At 45.0% G+C, this 22,292-nt stretch overlaps 1 protein-coding gene across 2 annotated transcripts in view; it reads left to right on the forward strand.

Moving 5' to 3' along the window:
* VANGL1 (VANGL planar cell polarity protein 1) overlaps window positions 1-22,292 on the forward strand; it is a 52,874-nt gene that overhangs the window by 23,612 nt on the left and 6,970 nt on the right. For both annotated transcript variants that reach the window (XM_084647128.1, XM_084647127.1), the window contains exons 5-7: window positions 15,198-15,331; window positions 19,008-19,140; window positions 21,191-21,425. In XM_084647128.1, coding sequence (XP_084503254.1) covers window positions 15,198-15,331; window positions 19,008-19,140; window positions 21,191-21,425 — 502 coding nt within the window. The remainder of the gene's footprint in view (window positions 1-15,197; window positions 15,332-19,007; window positions 19,141-21,190; window positions 21,426-22,292) is intronic.

A 22,292-nucleotide genomic window follows, 5' to 3' on the forward strand; every position in this document is an offset into this window, starting at 1 on the left:
ACACAGGGGTGAATGCAGCGCCACTGTGGACACTGAGGCTGTATCTATGCTATGGATGCTACAGCAGCATAGCTAGGGTGCTGTAGCTACACTGCTTTAATCCCACATCATAGATACTTCCTACAGCAATGAAAGAAGTTTTTCCGTTGCTACAGGAACTCCACCTCCCTGAGCGATGGTAGCTTGGTCAATGGAAACATTCTTCCATCAGCCTAGCTGTGAACACAACGTGGGTTAGATTGGCTTGACTATGGCTTTTAGCAGTGTGGATTGTTCGCACCCTTGAGTGCTCTAGCTATATTGACCGAAATTTTAAGTATGGACTGGACCTGAGTCTTGTTTCGCAGTGGGCTGCTCTCACTTGAGTTGGACTAACTTGAGAGGAGTAACTCAAGTTAACTCTGCAGTCAAGACGTGCCCTGCATGGGAGATTGCAATCTGGCTTGGAAATAGAGTGTGAGAGATGGGGTCCCTCAGAAGCACAGGGTCCTGTATGGCATAGTCTCAAAACCGCCCCCAAGAGCTGGTCTTTTGTGCACAGACCTGCACAGAAATAACAAAAGGTGTGAATTTAACCAGTTTAGTTACTTCCAAGCAAGTCTGTGTGGACTTCCAGTTTGGAAGAAAGTGGCTAATGTTGGTTTTGTTTAGTGAAAGTCTAGCCACTGACTTTAGCTGGTTCCCATCTGAAATGAATGTCCTCACCCAGACTGACAGATCAAGGAGCAATGGTCTCAAGTTGCAGTGGGGGAGAGAGATTAGGTTGGATATTAGTAAAAACTTTTTCACTAGGAGGGTGATAAAGCACTGGAATACGTTACCTAGGGAGGTGGTGGAATCTCCTTCCTTGGAGGTTTTTAAGGTCAGGCTTGACAAAGCCCTGGCAGGGATGATTTAGTTGGGGATGGGTCCTGCTTTGAGCAGGGGGTTGGACTAGATGACCTCCTGAGGTCCTTTCCAACCCTGATATTCTATCGTTCTGTGACTGACACTGAAATAACTCATCTGTTTTGGGACAGAGTAGTTACATCTCTGCAAGTCCATGTGCAGACCAAGCCTAAAATATAGTTTAGGTTACTGCCCCTGTACGTATGTATTCAACCCCATTGTTCAGCTATGAGTAGCTTTGTGGCAAAATTTGGGGGTTTGAGAGAGAATCATGAGAAATCTCCCCAAAAGAGATTAAAGCTGTTCTAATTCAGAGTAATGGCAAACTGCCTTTGAATTCTGAATCTGCTAATCCTGGGCCCTGCCAGGAATCAAATAATGGAAGATCCTTTCCCTGGGATGGCACTCAGTCAGGTTGCTGGCCAGGACCTGGAATGAGACCAGAGTGCTTTTGTCTTGTTGCAACAAATGAGACCCTTTAAACAAAAAGACTCTCTTCCTACATTGATGTATGAATTTAAAACTGTTTTAATGGTTACTTAGAACATTTCCTCGTGCTTATTTACTTTGAGGTAAAACTGGGAAAATACATTAAATATAATTTCCTTCCTTAACTTTCAAAGCTATTAATGTATGTGCATGGGGGCGAATTTCCCAGTAGCGCTCCCAAAGGCTCTTCAACCATCTCACCGAGCATAAGAAAGATAATTGATTTAGCCTTACACCCTTTTAAAAACATTATTTTTAATGAGGTTTTTTTTTACGCCCTTTTAAAAACATTTATTACCTAGTGATCTGATTCAATTTTGCATATGTACAAGAAATAGAATGTTTTTTCCATATTTAAAAAGAAAAGGGAAATTGGAGGAAGGTAGAGTTTTTATATTAGGGTTCCTTCATTTGTTTTTATTTTTACTGTGTTTTTTCAGGTCTGAATCCACTGCAGGTATAAATTGGGACAAATCCACTAATGTAAATGGAGATATTTGCTTAGGCTTGTGATGAATTTGATGTAGAAGGATGAGTCTCTATACCACCACCCCACCTCAGGAGCCATAGATGTAGGGCCAGTGACCGAAAGCAGCAAGGTTAGGGTGCTTCTGTATCCTGGCTGTTTCCTGGGTGCACAGGGGTGCACAGGGGTCATGGTAGCTGGAGTGCATCTAAAAAGGGGCAGAACTTGATTGCAGGAGCCCAAGCCCCTATCCCCTTCTGTTCCTGTGCTCACCCATACACTGGCACTTAAGTCCTGGGATCCTAGGCATGAGTTTCTGTTGCGTCTGGAAGACTTTTAGGAAGTGATGAGCACTCCCTGTAGACAACTTTCATTGTTAGGAAGCAAGAAAATGGGAGGAGGCGGTGTTTACTCAATCAAGCACCAACAATACGCTCTGTACTCTTTTGGTGTCTACCTTTGTTTCTAACTCTTTATCCAAAGTGCTTTGGTGGGAGTTTAATCCAAAACTAGAAAGTTTGTTTTACGCTAAAATCCTTTTTGGAAGTTAAATGTTTCTGTGCCTCTTAAAAACACACACTCACACTCTTCTTGTTGATGTTCTTTATGTGCTGGTGTCTTATGTTAGGAAGAAACCTGAGAGAAAAGGGTTGTGTCTACCTGTTCGGTGGATTACCGATGAATATTGAAAGAAACATGTTCATTTTCTAGGTCTCTCTGCAGTTGCCTTTTTAAATGCTAGTGGACAGTGTGGAGGGACAGCGTTGGAGACTGCAGTCTATTTGTCTGCAGAACAAGAACAGCACGTGATAGCACATGCCTCCCCCAGTATGGTGCCAGTTGTGTGCCTCATCCCCTGTCCTAAAGAACCCACCTCCAGAGTGGAAGTGACATTGACTCTCCATGGCCTGGTCAGTCTTTGGCACCCCTGCCAGCAATGGGGACTGTTTGTGATTTGGACATCAGGAACGGAGACCATCAACTCGCTTTTCTCGTAAGCTCCCAGATATTGTGTGATAACTTCTGTTCGCTACAGACTTAGTCTGGATTGGAAGAGCTGACCTAGAAATGAGACTCAAACTCACTTCCAGTCTCCGGAGCCCTCCAGATCTCTTCCTCCAGCACTTCTTGGCACCTGCTGTTCCACTCTCTCCTTCTTCTGAGATCTTTCTCCTAAGACCAACTTCTGTAGCAAGCATTGATAGTCCCCAGCAGTAGTTAGCCTGCAGATTGTTCACTTGGATTGATTTAATTCAAGCTTTCAAAGAGCTAAGGGTGCATGGGTTCACATTACTGTAAGGAAGCTGGAACGACCAGCTGGCTTGTGCTGCTTCTTACTGCACCTGTATGTGCTAAGCTGGGTGATGCTGTGCAGGTTCAGAGTGCCTGCTGAGCCGTTAATTTTGAGACTTTGTGGATCAACTTCCTGAAACCATCCCTTCGTGTAAATTGCCATCTCTGTGCTTTGGTCAGCCTTTCCCCCTAGTCTCGTCGATCAATTGATAATGGAGGTCTTTCACTGCTTAGGCCTGTTTCAGTGCTAGCAGTTGGTAGGTTGTTTGTTTGTTTTTTTAAATGAACAAGTTAGTCTTCTCTCTCACTCCCACAGGGATACTAAGCCACTTCACAAAGCCACGGTGTGGAGACAGTCGGCATGGCACACTGGCAGCATGCTTGGCAGAATCCTAAATCTGAGCTAGCTTCTGAGATCCAGTCCCCGCCTCCTCCTAGGATTTGATCCAGCTACCGTTAGCTTCAATGAGTACTGGCTCAAGTCTGTAATGAGGGTTTTGGGCATCTGGCCAGGCCTTGGTTCATTTCTCATTGGGTGTTCTTGGTTTGTGGTGGTGGTGTGGCTAGGGAAAGACAGTGACTTATTTCTTCTTTCTGTTCCTTGTGCCAGCCTCAAGTGTGAATTGGCAACAATAAGATGGGCTGGCGCTCTGCTCTGTGAGCGTTAGCGGCTTATACATATATATATTTTAAATCAGTTCTAGGGGAATTAATGCTTAGGGCTTCTAGGTGGTATGGTAATACAAATAAATACTAACTGGACACAGGGCCATTAGCTTCTAAGGCTGTGTCAATACAGCAGCTGGGAGCATGCCTTCCAGCCTGAGTAGACAGATATGCACTAGCTCTGCGCAGGCTAGCATGCCAAAAGTACCAGTCTGGACGTCATGGCACAGACAAGCCACAGGGTGGGACAAGCTTGTACCTGTGCCACTATGTCTCTGCTGCTATTTTTAGTATGCTAGCTTGAGCAGAGCTAGCATGTGTCTGTCTCCCCTGAGTGGCTATACTCTGATGATACTCTGTCGATGCCTTCCAAATTTGTATTATTAGCAAATTTCACTAGCACATTGCTACTTTTTTATGCCACGGTCATTAATAAAAATATTGAGTAAGACTGGTCCCAAGACCAGTCGCTGAGGACTCCATTAATAACCTCCCTTCAGCATGATAGTTTACCTTTTAACACAACCTGTTGCCTTCTCCCCTTTAGCCAGTTCCTTATCTATCTTACAAGTCTCATACTAATCCCTGTCTTCTCTAATTAAACAATTTCCCATGTGATACTGTGTCAAATGCTTTATTTGAAGTCCAACTATATTAAATTTGCTGCATTTCCCTTATTTAAAAAAAAAACAGATATTTTTCTAAAAGAGGAAATCAAATTAGTCTGGCATGTTCTACCTTTAGTAAACCTATGTTGCATTACATTCCCTTTACCTCCAGGAACTTAATGATTCTTTCCTTCACAATTTGTTTTTAAGTCTTGCGTACTACTGAGGTCAGACTAACAGGTCTAATTGCCCAGATCTCTTTTTTTGTTTTGTTTTTTTATTTCCCTTTCTTAAATATAGGTATGACATTAGCTATTCTCCAGACATATGGTACTACCCCCAAATAGATGCTTATTACAATCCTTGTTCTGGACGAGCAATCTCATGTGCCAGTTCTTTCAATATTCTGGGATGGAAATTGTCAGGTTCCCATGATTTGAGCACCTTAAACTCTTTAAGTTTTTTTCCTTCCACCTCTGATGTGGTACCTTCCATTTCTATACACTCACTTCCATCAGCCATCCTGTCTTTCATGGCCATGTTCCATATTATCACCCTTATTGAAAACAGAGGCAAAGTATTCATTTAGTTTTTGAGCATACCTAGTTTATCTTTAAACTCCTTCCCATCCACACTCTATAGCAGCCTAATCTCCTCCTCCTTTATTATTTTTATTTATATAACTGAAAACCCCCCTCTTGCGTATTTTAATTTCCTTGGCAAAGGCTAATTCAACTGGACTTTTGGCAATTCTCACTTTATTCCTCCATGATGTAGCTTTCTTTGCAGATCAGTCTCTTTTCCCATTCCCTATAGGCTCTATGCTTATACCTACTAACCTTTTTGAGGAGGCTATTCATCCAGCTGGACCTGGAGCCTTTTCCTGTAAGTTTTGCCCCTTGCTTGGGGTGCAAATGGCAGATGGAATTTCTTCAAATCAGCGATACAAAAGCTAAGTTTCCCCCACATTTAAGTCTGAGCTCTTCAGACTGGTTAACTTTAACTTCCCTTAAAACCATAGTTGTTACCTGATTTTGGGGGTTCTTCCATTTAATTTAAACTAAAGCAGCTCTTGATCACTCAATCCAAGGTTATTTCCTAGGGCCAGCTCTTCTATGATGTCCTCAGTACTTATCAAAAAGTCTAAAATTGTATTATCTCTTGTTGGTTTGGTGATGGTCTGATGAAGAAAACTCATCTATCATATCCAGGAAAAACTAGACCCCATCTGTATTAGTAGCATTTATTCTCCAATCTCTATTTGGGAAGTAAGTCTCCCATCAGGACACGGTTCCCAAAGGTGGTTCTCTCTCTCTAATGTTCTTGAAGAGATCTCTGTCCGTATCTGAGTCTGACTGATGGAGGTCTGGAGGAGACCCAAACGCTTGCCTAAATCAGCCTCTCTTACAATCCTTCCCCAAAGTGATTTTGATCCAAACAGGTTGTTTTGTTCATACTGTCGCTTCTTGTCTCTTTACAATTTACTGCTTCTTTGGTGCACAGTACTACCCTACCACCGTGGCCTTTTTTCCTCTTTCTCCTAAACAGCTCTTAACCTTCAATACCTCTAGGCCAGGGGTGGGCAAACCTGCACTGGGGAACCATGGCCAGTGGGAGCTTCGGGGGAGGTACCCGCAGGTGCGAAGCCTTCTGCCCCCCTAACTCCCAGAGGCTGCAGAAACATGGTGCTGGCCACTTCCGGGAGCAGCATGGGGCCAGGGCAGGCAGGGAGCCTGCCTTAGCCCTGCTGCGCGCTGCTGACACCCTGGAGCCACTCAAGGTAAGCAGCACCAGGCCAGAGCCGCACCCCAAACCCCTCCTGCACCCCAACCCCCTGCCCTGAGCCCCCTCATCCTTCCTGCACCCCAACCCCTTGCCCCAGCCCTACATTTATGGCCCTTCATGCAATTTCCCCACCCACATGTGGTCCTTGGGCCAAAAAGTTTGCCCACCCCTGCTCTAGTACATTCATAAGTGCTATTCCACCATGTTTCTGTCATTCCTATAATATCTGGTTTGACCTCCTGCATCAGTAGTTCAAGTTCTTCCATTTTATTGTCCGACTCCTTGCATTCATATATGAGCTCTTCATTGTTTTGCTCAGATCTCATCCAGTTTTTCACCTGGGTTAGGTATAGTCCTTTACTAATTGTAACATCTACCTGACTGCTACTCAAATCAGTATGTGTACTTTCACCTTGTTGTCCATACTCTCACATTCTGATGTTCCTTTATCCCTTAGTATATCTTCATTTAGCTGATTTTACTGCTCTGTGTATTGAAGCCAAATGTGGAGATTTCTCAAGGTCTCTCCCAACTTTTTCCCCTAGTCTCCTAGTTTTAAAACCCTTCTTATCAATCATGCCAGCTTTGATCCCAGAAGGTTAATTCTCTAGGTACTCAAGTGAAGTCCATCAATAGAGGAATGTCTTCTTTCTGTGAATGTCTCCCAGTGGTCGATCATCCCAAAGCCTTCCTCGTAGCACAAATCCTTGAATCACCTGTTCATCTTCATTAACTTGTCCCTCCTCTGGGGACCAGAAGTATTCTGCTGAAAATCACCCAAGCTTCCACTTTGTGTCTTACCCAGCATAGTGAAATCACTCTTTGACACTGCTAGATTCTCTCAAGAATGGATATTCGTTCCGACCTGCAGCACAGTTCTCCTCGGGATCCTTTTCAGCCTCGTGTCCACATCTCATAGCCTTGCTCCTCACAGACCGCATGCTCTTGTGTTCTCTGGATGTGTTGTGGTGATGACAAGCTTGTTGATTTTGCTGACTATGGAATCCCTGATCACATAAATCTTTTTTTTTTTTCCCCCTTGTGTTGGTATGAATCTCTTATGTTCTCTCTCTCTCTCTGTCCCCTGTACATCCTTATTTTTCCCCCTAAGCTCCAGGCCTTGATATCTTCATCTCTTCCTCTCTCCTTCAGGGACTGGCTTCCCTTCTTTCCTCCCTTGTCACCCTATTTTCTGCCTGCTTCTCCTTCTTGTTCCTCGGTGCAGCAGAGAATTAATAGACTTTTAAGGCTGGAAGAGACCTTTATGATCATAGTCTGACCTCCTGCATGACATAAGTCCATAGAACTTCACCCATTAACTCTTGCATCAAGCCCATAACTTTTGGCTGAGCATATCTGTTAGACATCGAATCTTGACTTACACTGAAAGTGATGGAGATCCCTTGGTATGTTCCACTATTCATTATCCTCACTGTTAAATGTGCACCTTACTTCTTGTCTAAATGTATCTGACTTCAGCTTCCAGCCATTGGATCTTGGTATGTCTTTGTCTGCTAGATTAGAGAACCCTTTGCCTTCATATCTTCTCCACGTGTAGGTACTTTCTTATACTGGGGAGTAAAATGTTTGGCTATTTGGTTGTGGAGGGACTAGTGAAGTGTGACAAATCTTGCTAGTCATTTTCTGTCCCTGACAAGCCAGCGTCTTATTGGACTTTTTAAATCATATCCCCCTTCACACACACACCAACAGTATCTTTGAATTTTGCCATGACTTATTGTCCTAGTTGCATTCTCAAACTTCTAGAGCTAAAACCAATGCTTCTTACCATCTGAAAGTAGCTTGTACCCTATCTTACAAATGGCAGGAAAACATTAATCTTGAACTCTGTCAGTTGACGTCTCCACTACTAAAACTGCCTGTTGCAGAATTGCTTAGTGGGCAGTCCAGTACAAATGCTCTAAAGACCATAAACTTCACCAAGCTCCTGGCCTGGTCAGTTTCTCAGAATAAAAATTTCAACCACTGTGTGTCGGTAATATAGAGTGTTACAGGATTTATAGAACTGCTATGAAAGCGTTCTGGATTAAATTGTGGACTTGAACATTGGCCTGGGAATATTTGTACAGTTACTTTTTAAAAATAGCTTGTTCTGGACACTTCATTTAAAGTAGTGCTTTATTTTTTTTTTTAAAAAAAAGGTTTGCTGATGTCGTGCTGCAATGAAACTTCCTTTTTAAAATGTAATTTTTCATGCTGTTTTTATCTCCAATGTGGACTAAATTTTATTTATTTATTTTTAACCGCATTTGTGGTAGACTTATAAAGACTTTTTTTTAAAAGTATCAGATGAAAAAAGTCTGTATTTCCTGAAAACTTTAATTGAGGTTGTACAAAATCCCTGCTGAACTGTTACCAGGGATGTTTTGCACACAGTATTTTGTATGAGGTTTTTATCTTGTTAAATATGTAACTTGATGTTCGGTGTGATGTATGCCAAAAAATATTTGGGATGTTCAAAGCAGCTGAGAAAACCCTGCTGCTGGAAACTTAACTAATGCATTTCCTGAGTAATGTTGCAGTGTATTTGTTTTGTTTTTTTAAAAAAATCCAGCTAACGTTGCATTAATATAGGTGTCTTGCACTTAATTTCCTAAACTGTCTTTAAAGGGAGCGAAGAAGCTGACATAGGAAGCGATTCCTGGAGCCAGTCCAACAAATCCTTCATACTTGTATGAAGTACGTGTTCCTTTAACTGAACCATTAGCACGCATTCAATTAATAGAGCCAAGGATGAAGTGTTTACAAGAACTGTTCTGTTGCTGCCATACAGTCAGCGGGGGAGCAAGCTGGGGACTCCTTCCCTCCCGGGACATGGTAAATCCAAGGATTGGCCGTGTGGATCCCCTCCCTAGCTGAGAAGACTGTCCAACAATTGCCTGGGGTCCTGCTCCTTAGTCATGTATTTAAAACAAATTCTGGCCATCCCAGTGCATTTCCTGGGCAGGCTTGCAGGGTGAGGAATTCTGCGCACTTATTCTTAGTTGCCTGTGGGCTTCAGATGTGGTGGTCTGACAAGAAAATGTGGTTTTCCTCTCGTTTGAGAGAATGAGACCACAGCCCAAGTAAACTAAAACGGAATATTGTTGCTGTTGCACTAGTCTGATGATCTTGTTCTGACACAATAGTTGAACGGGTTTCTTAAGTCGTTTTACGTGTGTGTTCTCAGATATAAAACCGAAACGCTGCTCCCGCTGCCTCCAGTTTGACACCACCTTAACCCTGCGCCCTGACAGCCACCTGGGTCAACGGAAGAGCACAATAACCTTCCCCTCCCTTAACCTCTTCCAACCAGGAGCAAGTACTTCCTGGATCAGTGGTGCTGCCCTGAGCACAGTGCGGGTACATATGAATTATGCTGACTTGGAGTTGTGGTAGGCACAGGGAACACAGCACATTTATTGAGAGAGGGGTAAAGTCCTGTGATGTTCCTATTCCATACTGCCATCCCTAAGGGGCAGATTCCAGTTTGTGTGGGAAGTATCCTCTTCAACCTGGGTTTCCAGCTTTTGCAACACTTCCGTTTTGGGAGCTACCTTGCAGGACATGGCAAGCACAGGGCAGTGCGGAGTGCCTTCGGCCTCCGTGCTTGCAAGGGGGTTTTGTGTGTGAATTTCCCTTGGTTTTTGAGAAAGTGGGAGTAACGAGGGGGGCAAAGTTGAGGGACAATTTTGGGAAGATGGGGAAAGTTTCCTGGGCATTTCTCACAGACCCTCAGCTACCAGCGGGAGGCAGTGCCAGGGGATGAGAGTAGTCCTGAACTGGCTTACCCCTACGTGTACCCAGCAGATCCATATGTTTTAGACTTGCTGTTGATAGCCTACACTAGATGAGCTCAGGGCAGCACAGTGATTTGACATCTCTGTGGATATGGCCGTAGTTTTAGGCTTGGTACAGAGCCCATGTGCACAAAACTAATCACAGGAATCTGCCTAGAGGGGGACTCAAACTCATGGTCATTGGGACTGCATTTTGGTGCCACTCTCCCTTTGCCATCAGCTGCGTGAGGGTGTCTCACTGAGCTCTTCCTTGAGGATCCAGAGCTCAGTTTCAGTGCATTGTGCCAGTTTCTAGAGCACTAAAAAATTTAAAAGTAGGTCATTTGGGGGAGAAACTTCTCTCAGGAACACTTTGACCAAACAGACCCCAGTGTGCACCACTAACACAACCCAGGTCTATCAAGTGGTACAGGAATCGTCAGGCCCATCTGAATATGCCTGTGGATTTTAGATACTTTGTTTAGAGCTACCTCTTCAGAAACCTCTGCTCAACCTTACCCTGGGTGCTGGAAGGGTTGCCCAGTAACATACCTGGGAAGACAGGGACTCCAGTGGTTAAAAGTCTAGCTGTGCATGTCTGTGCACTGTTACTTGTTGCGGATTTGATTCGGACATAACTGCTGGGGTTGCCGTTCTCTGCTCTAAGCTTCATCCTAGCATTTCTGGTCTTCTGCAAAGCCTCCAAGAAGAATCTTCTCCTTGAAAAGAGACTTCAGTCGCAGCGTGATTAAGTCCATCACTGAAGCCTAGGTTAATGCCATTTTGGCCTGCAAGTTGCAAAGTGTTTCGTGATCTCCTAAAACTGAAATCACATTTAGCACCAAGTTTCCAAGTGCGGCTGTACCTGAGTTACCTATGGCAGGAGGGGGAAGTGTTTCACACAAGGAAAAAACAAATCCCTTTTCCTCAGGGGCATTGTAACATTTAATTCATTACTGTTTTGTAAAGGGCTTTGCAATCCTCAGATGCAACATATTACTGAAGTTATATCTGCTTATTGGCGTCCCCTAGTCGCAGCATGCTCTGACATGACCCTCTTACTGATTTCACATCACAATATCCAGGAACTTATCTACATTAGGAATATCCTGATTTCTGCAGCCTAGACAAAGGGCAAGTGTTTTCTGCCTTGCCCCAACAGTGATTTGAGGCTGAACTCATGTTGTAAAACACTGACATTCTTGATGAAGTTTGCTTTACGCTGTTGTAGGTTAGCGTAATGCTAGAGCCTGCTTTATCTCGTAGCCTATTCTACTGGATGCTGTCATATGTAGGATACAGGTGAGACTTCCAGTTGCAGCCATCTGAATGGGTCATTTCAGTACAGTGCACAGAAATCTTCCCAGCCCATCCCCTTATTTTAATTGTAAATGGAAGGAATAACTTGCAGGGGTGCTGGGTGAAGTGTTACCAGCTAACATGGGGCTGAACTCCTTGTAGAGATGCTCTGCCAGGAAAAAAAAGAACAGGAGGACTTGTGGCACCTTAGAGACTAACCAATTTATTTGAGTATAAGCTTTCGTGAGCTGCAGCTTGAACATTGGCCTGGGACCTTAGCCAGTTTCCATTCGATCTGGAGTCCAGGGTGTGTGGGAGGAGAGGAGCAGGCTTTCTGCAGCAGCCACTTTACTTCTCTGTGCATTACTAAAGAAGCAGCCTAATCTGCCTGCAGCAGAAAGTCTCAGAGAATATAAAATCAGAGCTGAATTTTGTGTGTGTATTTAGCATTCTACTCTAGTCAATTCACTTACCCATCTTAATCCCTCCCTCTAAGGCAGGGGTTCTCAACCTTTTTCGCTCTTAAATCCCCCCCCACACACACACACACATACTATAAAAACTCCATAGCCCGTCTCTGCCACAACAACTGTTTGTCTGCATATAGAAGCCAGGGCCAGCATGCGGGGGTAGCAAGCGGGGGTAGCAAGCAGGGCAACTGCCCAGGCCCCATGCCACATGGGGCACCGTGAAGCTAAGTTGCTCAGGCTTCAGCCCTGGGTGGCGGGGCTCAGGGCCCTGGGCTTTAGCCCCATCCAGTGGGGCTTCAGTTTTCTGCCATGGGCCCCAGCAAATCTAAAGATGGCTATGCTTGGTGGCCCCCGGACCCCTGGTTGAGAACCACTGCTCTAAGGCTTTCCATCTACTCGAGGCTACACTAGTCCCTGCACTTTCGCCCAAATACATCTGGCCACTATGCATTCCTTCTCTGTGCCTTTTTCTCACAGCTGTGGGAAGGGCTGGGTGTGTATTTGGGGGTGGGGGATTCTTGTTGCTTTATAGCTTGTAAGGGAGAGCAGAAATAGTTTTCCTACTGCACAGTTGAGGGCGGAGCTTCCCCTTGAAGTGGGTAGAGAGGTTGAGCAATACAGCCTGGAGGCTCTGATTCAACCATTTGCTCACTCTTCTAATTATTGTGACCCTTCTAATTTTCTTATCTGTACCATCGGTGTCTTAAAAAAATTCAAGAGAATTTAGCTTTAAACCAAACACAAAGCCCTGCAAGTGAAATTCTAGCTGTTTCCTAATTTCATGCCCACGTGACTGTATGTGAGCCAGAGTTGGGCTGACAGGAGGATTTAGGAAACGATGAAACTTTGCTAACATACTCTGTAGCAGCTCTGGAGTGGGGAGGGACCTGTAGTTGAACAGGCCCCACTGAAGGGGATGTCTTAGAGTGTCTATGTGGTAGTGACATTTTTTTGCAAGTTGAATTCTTTCTTTCTTTCTTTTTTTTTTGGGGGGGGGTCATTGGGGTATAGGGGACGTCTACATTTTAATGTTCTTTCTAGATTGCAGGAAAATTGTTACATTAAAGTTAACAAAATTCTTTCTCGCAGCTATATTGCCCCTGCTCACTGAGGGGTGAGTCACTCAACACACCACCTCTCTGGAGATGCTCCGCCCATTTTCATGTAGTCTTATGCAGCCCAAACTGTCCACAAACAGAGCAGGAGCATGACGGTCTGTGTTCTAACTTTGTTCTCAGGAGCTCGTCGCTTTCCAAACCCTTCACCTTTCCAGGCATGTGGGTGAAACTTTGGGAAGCTTGAGCAAAAAAAAGTTGTCATGTGTAAGTATGATGGGGGGAACAATAGGCACTTATTTAACAGCCCCTCAGTTAGAATGACTGGGGTTGACCAACAGAAATTTGGCAGGTTAAATCACCCTTGTTGAGGAGAGACACCGTTGAAACTTCAGGTGAAAATTTGGTTTTGATTTGTCATTGGGTGAACCATTGAGAACTGTTCTGTGTGCGTGGTTCATTTTATGCAACTTTCTCACCAAGACTTGAGTTTTCAACAGTGAATGGAGGAGTGGAGTGGGGGGGAGAAATATCTCAAAGACTGAGATGCTTTTAAGGGGACCATTCAGAAAGTGGCAAGCACTTGCCTTCTGAAAATCAAACACCTTTCAGGTGTCTCAAGTTGGATCCTCAAGAATCAAGTCTAAAATCACTATTCACTTTTGAAAATCTAAACCTGAGCTTTTAATGTACACAGCTAAGGAAAGCAACTTAGCTGTGCAGTGAAACTTAATGAGGAAGGTGCCCAACGAAAGAGGAACAGCTTGCTCCTCCTTGCTCCGCTAACCCTAGGTAGTTGAACAGGTATCTGGATTTTGACATTTTTTTGGAAGGCTATTTATGTATTATGTGGGCTCAGAGTAGCATGGTATGAAGGCTTTTATCAACATTAGACACACAGGTTAAGTAACTTGTCCAAATTCATACAGTGAGTCAGTGGCAGAGCTGAGAATAGACTCCAAATGCCATTTCTTGATTCGAACCTTTCCTGCAATGCTGTCCTTCCTATGCATACGTGTCCTACAACCACCACCTTATAACACGTGTGAGAATCATCTGCTGTTGTTTTCATGGGGGAGTTTGCTTGTTAATGACAAATGTAACTTAATTAAAACAGGTTAGGTTGGTTCTAGGAGCTAAAGTGCTCGTTGTTGAGTTCAAATCCTTCAGAGTTAAAAGTGAAACCAGCATGGTGTTCTTGGCTGGTTCCCTGGGTAGTGACATGAAGAAATCTCTACTGATGGTCTGTTGAGGGGGATGCTGAGGACAATGGTACATTGGCAGAGCTGTGTGATGGGAGCCAAGGGCCTGTCTACACTGTGCAGTCACAGCCTTGTCACTAAAAGTCAGCATGTGTAAACGCTCTGTCAGTATTTTGTCGGCACTTTTGCCAACAAAATACTTCCAGCCCCGTGAGCGGCGTTAGCTTTGTCGGCAGGAGAGCGCTCCTACCGGCAAAGCCGCGTTCACACTACCGCTTGCGTCGGCAAAACTTTTGTCTTTCGCGGGGGGGCTTTTTTAAGTATCCGTGAAAAACAAAAGTTTTGTCGACAACTTTGCAGTGTAGACAAGCCCTAATCTGTGGAGCATCTCCGTGCACCGTGCCTGATTTAGCCCTGGGCCTTGGCTCATTTTGAAACACTTCAGCTTGTAATGTCTTTAAACAATGCCTATCTTTATATTTTGCTTGACAAGCTGATTATGAGGAAAGGAAGCCCTTGCAGCTGAGCACTTTTTTGTGTTTACTTTGCTTGTGTTGGCTGTCCTATTAGGAATAGAAGCCAACTCCAAGGGAGGAGGTGACACTGTTTTACGTCCCAGCCCTAGTGTGGGATGTAACCAGAAATTGTGAATGTTGCTATAATGCAGCCATTCTACCTCCAGGCTGTGATCTTATCTGATCTCACAAGTTGCAAAGACTGTGCCATGTCAGTACTTGGGTGGGACACATCTCAAGAACCACTAGGTGCTGCAAGAAGTAGTATAGAAGATTTGGAGGGGAAAGCCTCAATCAGTCCCGAACCGGTGCCTCAACCTGAGGCTGACTGGCTGGCTAATATGAGCTAGTACTGCATCAAAGCCAAGATGAGATGAACTATTGTTTTCCAGGCTGTCTACAGATTTGAAGAGGATGCTATGTCAGTTTACACCCTGTTTGCATTTAAGAAGCTTTTCTTAGCAACTGTAAAGGCAAATGCTTCACTCAAAAATGAAAGCTAGAAGATCCTGGAACCCAATTCCGCAAGTAGTGGAGTCTGACAGATTTGTCCGTTGCAGAATTGCATAGTACGCAGCACCATGATGCTAACCACCACTTTCCCGTTAATGGGGTTATGTGTGTTTCTCTATATAATGTTAAGTTGTCCGTTTTAAAATGTTTTGTTGTATTTTATTTCTAGCATCCAGCGAGCTGCATTGGTGGTTCTGGAAAACTACTACAGAGATTTCACCATCTATAACCCGAGCTTGTTAATGGCCTCCAAGTCTCGTGCAGCCAAACACATGGCTGGCCTGAAAGTCTACAATGTGGATGGTAGGTGAGGTGGAATAGTTGCTGAGAATTGATGTGTGGGGTGGAGACGAGCAGGACTTGTTATCCTTTGTTCCAGGCACATGCCCTACCTTCTCACCATCCAAAATTCTTGTCAGAAATCTTCCTACCACTTCTGAGTACATTGCTCCCAGATCACTTCAGGCTTACAAAGCACAATAGAACTTTGTCTTGACTAGGAAAAGTGGCCAAGTTTAGGTCAGGTTTAGCTAGTATGTATTAGCTAAGCCCAATTTTGATTTGATTGTACTTCCTACTCAACACAAAGCCTAGATGGGTATGGCACTTTATAGGTAAATATAAGGACGGGCTTAGTGTCCTGCAAGCCTCTGTGAACTTAAGGCTTGTCTTCACAAGTTGTACCAATTTAAAGGAGTGTTTTTTCAAAAGATGTAGTTAAACCATTGTGAGGCCCTTTGTGACCCCTCTGAACCTGATTTAAACTAAACTTGACTCCATTCTTTGCTGATTAAATCCAAATAAGCCAGGTTTAAAGGAGCAGAGGTTGTGTCAGGACACACACAGCCTTGATAAAATCAGGTGTTCCACAGTAATCGGGTAGCTTCAGTTCTATGGGGAAGCTTTTAAACTCCACAGGGCTGAAGCTAAAATACAAAGGAGACAGGCTGTCCCAGGAAACACGGCCACCTTTAATTTCACAGGCGTTGGAAAAATCAGGGCTGCATTATACATGTGTGGATTAGCACTGAAAGGCTTTGCAGCAGGATGCGTTCAGAGGGGATTTGACTTTGCAGAGAGCGACTGTTTTCCACGCACAGCAGGAATGTGGGAGATGAATCTAAGACTTCTTCTGCCGTCTTTCCACATGGCTTATATCTTGCTTTGCATTGTTCGGTGCTCCCAAAGGGTTCAGAGGTTGTGTGGATGCTTCTCCAAACCTCCTCTGAACCTTTAGAGACAGCAAAAATTGGACCTGGAAATGTTGCCAGAGCAGCCTCCTCTAGTGAGACCTACTGCTGATGGTGGGCCCAGAAACCCGGAGAGGGGCAGCTTTGTTTTGTAGCACTTCTGGTCCTGGCTAGTGCAGGAAGTGCAGAGTGGTGTGTAAGTAACATCAGTAACAAGGGATGTAAGCTAGCATATTCTGTTGTAGAAATGGGCAATGTTTGTGTGTATGTGTGTGGGGGTGGGGGGTCTTGGAGAAAAAATAAACGATTTTGACCAGGTGGAAATCTTCTCTTTCATTCTGGTCACGGGCTAGTGTCAGGGGGGAACTTACCTTCTGGACCAGTATTTCCAAATTTGATTCCGCGAAAGTGTTCCCAGCCTTTTCAGGTTGTAAGGTATTAGACTTAATTAATGTCATGTTTTCCAGTTACCATCTTGGCCTCTCTTCTAGTGCAGTTGCAGCATAACTGTAGGAGGCGGCATGGCACAACTGGTGCAGGAAGAGGCTAATGATGTATACCCCTGGAAAGCTGGGACTCCAAACTTTCAGAGGAAAAATCCGTGATTTTTTTTTTCTAACACTAGCAGTCTGTGAGCTAGCATAATTTAAAATCCAAACTCAAGTAGACAAAAGCAAGCTAGGGATCTGGATGGGATGCTTTTTCAGTTCCAAAATCTTTCAGTCTGGCAGGGCTAGAAACAAGTGCTTCATGACATTGGATAGGATGAACTCCCAACTTTCCAGGAGCATAAAGCATTTATTTGTGGCACTAGTGGCTTCTAACACAGGATGTTACAATCGTTGTCCATTCCTTGGTCTCTCAGTACTTCTTTGCTTTATTGCTGTAATGAATACAGCAGGGCTTTAGCCGTTGCAATATACTGTGCAATCCCAGAGTTTGCAGAGGTATTGGATAGCTTCTCTTGCTACGCAGCAGGTTTTTTTTTAATGCACACTGAACTCAGTGGCATAGAAGCATATCCTTTAGAAGAATTCCTGTGGATTTACTAAGTGGACTGTGTAGCTCTAGCCAGGACCCTCTTAGCAGAGGAACAATCTGTCTTGCATGCTCTCCGCGTGAGAGGACAGTAATGCTGTTAAGACCTCTAATTTGTTGGCAGCCTTTGAGTTTGGTGTTACAGCAGCTGGGGGGGGAGGGAAGGGGTCGTCTTGCTTAAGTCCCTATTGTGCTGGCAAAATGGGAGCTAGCCCAAAGGCTGTATTTTCATCACCATGCATGATGAATCAGACAATTAATAACTCTAAACCAAACTGGAACTGCGCCTCTCCTAAGCCGTACCACTACACATCGCGGCTGTCAAATGAAATCTAAAGTGTTTACTCTTGAGAAGCTGTTTGTTTGAATTCCTAGACTATCCATCATTAAACATCAAACTTATGTCTTGGAACTTAAAAAAAAACCTTACTTTTTTAAAGAAAAAAGCAGGCTTTATTGTGTGAGCAGAGCATTCTTGGGACTGTCTACCCTACAGAACTGATAATGCTTAAAGACGTTCAGTTTAATGGTGTAGACTGGCTCTTAAAGCATAAAGAAAAGGAGTACTTGTGGCACCTTAGAGACTAACAAATTTATTTGAGCATAAGTTTTCGTGGGCTAAAACCCACTTCATCGGATGCATGCAGTGGAAAATACAGTATACTGCATGCATCTGATGAAGTGGGTTTTAGCCCACGAAAGCTTATGCTCAAATAAATTTTTTAGTTTTTAAGGTGCCACAAGTACTCCTCAGTCTGAATCAGCATAAAGAACAACACGGCTACCACTCTTAAAGCATAGTTACAGTCAGAAAAGTGGCTTTTAAAAATGTATACATTTTGGGGGTGGTTTTATATGTCTCTTTCTCTGACTCCAGGTCCGATGTGCTTTGTTCATCAAATGACAACACTTTTCCCTAACTCATAGCGCTGCAGGCTGCATGTGGGATCACAGAACCTAGCTGGGCCAATCCTGCATTTTAAAGCATCACTAGTAATCAAGTGATAGATACTTACTTGATACTGGTGTGCGATGTAGAGCAGACTCCCAACTCCTTTTCCTAGAGCTAAGTGGGCTCTGCTAATAGGCATAAAAACTCTTGAGACAGATGTAACTTTCAGCCCCACAGAGAAACAGTATGGAGCCCAGAGTTACAGTCTGCAGAGTCGCTTCTCTGACAGTAACTACATTTTTGAAAGTGTCTGTCTTTTTTCTGAAGATGATGCCACTGCCCAGACATCCCAGTGTAGCTCTGTGTTTTCCTGTGTGTGTCTGTTGTGTCCATGTCTCTTGATGTTCTTCTTTTCTGTCTGTCTTTCTCCCCCTCCCAACTCCTCTTGTGCTCTCTCATTGTCTTGTTGCTGAAATGTGATGTGTTCCAGCTGCCCTTGTGGCCAAACTGCAAATGTATATAGTGGATGGTAAGTAACATCCTTAGCACTCTGTTTCCTAGTTTGTGTAGTCAGTCACTGTAACTGTTCAGCTACTTCATCCCCTCTGAATTCTCTCTCCCATCTCCACTGACTGCAGCACTTGGAGTGGACAGGAAATATTCCCTCCATATGCACGCTTCCCAGGGATAGTGTCTGCAGGGAGGGTTTTTCACCTCCTTTTCCCCCCCAGAGCACTGGGCAGGAACAGCCCAACTTGGCCCACAAATTGCCTGTGACAGGCACTCTTGGATTTTGAGCCTTTTCAGCTCCCATTCTGCAACAGTAAAGTCTTCCTCTGACTTCTGTTTCCCCTTGAAGGCCCAGGTAACAATGCTGCTGGCCAATCCCGGGCCATGATCGCTGCTGCTGCCCGGCGCAGAGACTCCAGTCACAATGAGCTTTACTATGAAGAAGCAGACCACGATCGCAGAGTTAAAAAACGTCGAGCAAGGTAATGCTGTCTCCTTCACGTTGTTGTGATTGTATCCTGCTGCAGTCAGTTTGCTGGCCTGCTGGATTCTCTAACTGTATCTGAACAGCTGGGTGGGCCCATAAAAGAGGGGAATCGGATTGAGAGGTTTTTGTTGAAGGGACTGAGTGTTTGGTATAAATAAAGTCCTTTATATTAAAAAGGTATAGGAGAAAACAGACACCCAGGGGCGGCAATGGCTTGTGACAGGAAGTGCTTAGAGAAATGCATACGCAAAAAACATGTGTAAATGTTCCAGATCAGCTAGCAGAATGTTAGGGATTAGGGAAGGGTCCAGTGCCTGCGAAATCCATAACAGCTCAGTGCATGAAATCCCATTATTTCCCCAAGTAGTCCAAGGGCTGAATCCATAGCGCTGTCAGTGCCATCTAGTCTCTACAGGGAGGAATTCTCCCTCCTTCGGAAGCCGGTGAATGCAGCATTTGATATGGCAATGCAACACTTCAGCCTAAACTCTGTAGTCTTGCTGTCCATCTGAACAGGTCTGGTAGAGGCAGGGACACGACTAGCTGGATGTTTCTGCTGGAATGGTCCTCTGTGCATTACCAGTTCAGCATGTTGATTGCAGGGTGTTGTTCACCTTCAGAATTAACACCCAACTGAAACTAACCTGGGTAGGTAGCACCTCCAAGCTACTGTCTGAGGCAGATCACCTGCAGCAGGCTGACATCCCTGAGCTGAGTCGCAGTGTAACCAGAGGGACTAAACGAGTTGCCCTAACTGAGGGTTTAGAGTCAGCAGTAAAGTGCTGATATGAGGTCTGTCTCCGTGCTGGCTCAGCCTGACCCCTTGCTGCTGGTCAGGCTTTCTCCAGTCTCTCGGCAAAAAGGGAAGCATGTGTCTCTGGGTTTCCACGGGCTTCCTTCTGTGTAATCTAGCAACTTGGGTTCTTTTCACATACTCACTGAGCTCAGCTGGAGCAGCTGCTGGCTTAAAGACAAACCATCATTTAGCGGGAGATGCCGCCTGCTGGTGTATACATGGGGAATCTTTCTAAAACCATCAAAACCTAACTAAAAAGAGCTCTGAGGACCTCCTGGTGTTTCTTGAACATGTCTGACTGAAGCTTCCTGTGTCTCTGGCTCGTCTGTGATATTTCTGTCTTCCTACGCGTGATCAGGCTGACAGTCTCCTTGCATTAATATCTAAAGGTTTTATATGCAGGGCATTGTAGAAAAGTCATTATTAGTGACTTAATTCCATTCATTTAATCCAATGTGAAACATGAGTATTTTACAATCCAACAGCTTTCCTTTAACTGCACTACTCTCTTTTACTCGTTCAACACGGTTAGGGTAGCTTTTGAATATCCTCTGGCATCTGTGTCGCTTTGCTCCAGGGGGGTCTGAGTTTGTTTGCACAGCTGTGCTGAAACAGGGATAGTTCGCATAGGATGCGTTCTTGGCTGCAAGTGCCCTGAGCTAGGGCAGGGAACAACCCAACCGCATGCAGGGCCACTTGGGCAACTTGCCAGGAGCCTGAGGACTGCAACCCGGTTTGTATAAAATGGAATAGAGTGCAGGTCATGAACAGGGAGAGGTGTGTGGAGACTGTGGGTCCCAGTGTATGCAGCGCTCTATCTTGAGCCAAGCACCTTCCCCCAGACCAAAATTGGAGTAATGCATGCTGGTTCCACCACTCTCGTACCGCTGTACTCAATATGAGAGTAGCTGTGGGCCAAAGTTACAAATGGAGGCAGGACTGTCTAGTGAGCTGAACACAAGACTGGGGCCAGGAACTCTTGTGTTTTAATCCTGGCTTTGTCACTGATGTGCTGGGTGACTTTCTGAGCGAGAAGAAAAAGCAAACTCCCATTCACCTCTCCATGCCTCCATCTCCCTCTCTGCGGAAGGGGTTAAGTGACTTGCCTGACATGTCACGCTGGGCCAGCGGCAGAGCCAGGAACAGAGTCCAGATCTCCTGACTCCCGAGCAATCGGTGCCCTAACCACATAACCTTCCGCCCTCCTGGGGGGTGAATCTGGCTTCCTTGTGTCTTTTTCTTCCTCTAGGCTTGTGGTTGCAGTGGAAGAGGCTTTCACTCACATTAAACGTCTCCAGGCGGAGGAACAGCAGAAAGCTCCAGGTGAAGTGATGGATCCCCGTGAGGCAGCCCAGACAATTTTCCCATCCATGGCGAGGGCTCTGCAGAAATACCTTCGCACCACCCGCCAGCAGCATTATCACAGTATGGAGAGCATCCTGCAGCACCTGGCCTTCTGCATCACCAACAACATGACGCCCAAGGTAACGCTGCCTCCAGCGGAGAGCCAGAGAGCTGCAGGAAGTGTGTATGTTAGGGGAAGTGGGCGTCAGGCAGAGTAATGAGGCTTGAGGGCTGCTGTTGATGATACAGTTGGTACATTTCAGTCCTTTGCTTGTAACTTGGCTTTAGGTCTTGGAGTGAACTCAGCCCCCACTGTCCCTTCTCCTGTCTGCCTTTTTAAGCTGTGAGCATCAATGAGCTACGATCACCGCAATTCTAACAAGCCGAGTGGGGTCAGGCCTGGCTGATCCTTGGTTTGGAGACCTCCAAGGAAAGCACAGATTGCTGCAGGAAGTGGGGTTAGCAATTCAGTAGGGAGCTCTCTAGCTCTGTGCCTTAAGGTGGTGGGAGGGGTGGAGTGGGTGATTCAGGAAGGAGCAGTTTTCCCGCTGCCAGCACTGACCTCAGAGGCGCAGTGTTGGGGGTGCAATTCTTTGGATTGGATTTCTACCCAAGGAGCTGTGGCTGCTAAAGACCCCGAGGCACGTTGTGTGTGTGTGTGCATGAATAGGAGTGTTAGTCTTCATGTCCTGGCCAAACCTCCAGTTCGTATGACTGCATTCTACCTCCCTACATTTCCCTGCAGATGCAGCAGAATAATTATGCTTCACTTGTTGCTGTGCAACTGTTAAATGGCTGCCACCGTCCTTTCCAGAGGGGGCTGCATTTGAGTGCTGGGTGAAGTGAGGCTTGGTGCTTTACATATAGTCCTCTTTGGGTTGAAGGCCGCTGCAGAAATGCAAAAGCACTTACTATCTTACCCAGTATTAGTAGCCATATGTGATAGTAGCAGGGACACTGTGGGCAGGACGGGCGTTTAGGCTGGCTTTCACACAGGGTCTGTTATG

Source organism: Lepidochelys olivacea (genome assembly GCF_965140295.1).
Source record: "Lepidochelys olivacea isolate rLepOli2 genome assembly, chromosome: 1".
Lineage (NCBI taxonomy): Eukaryota > Metazoa > Chordata > Testudines > Cheloniidae > Lepidochelys > Lepidochelys olivacea.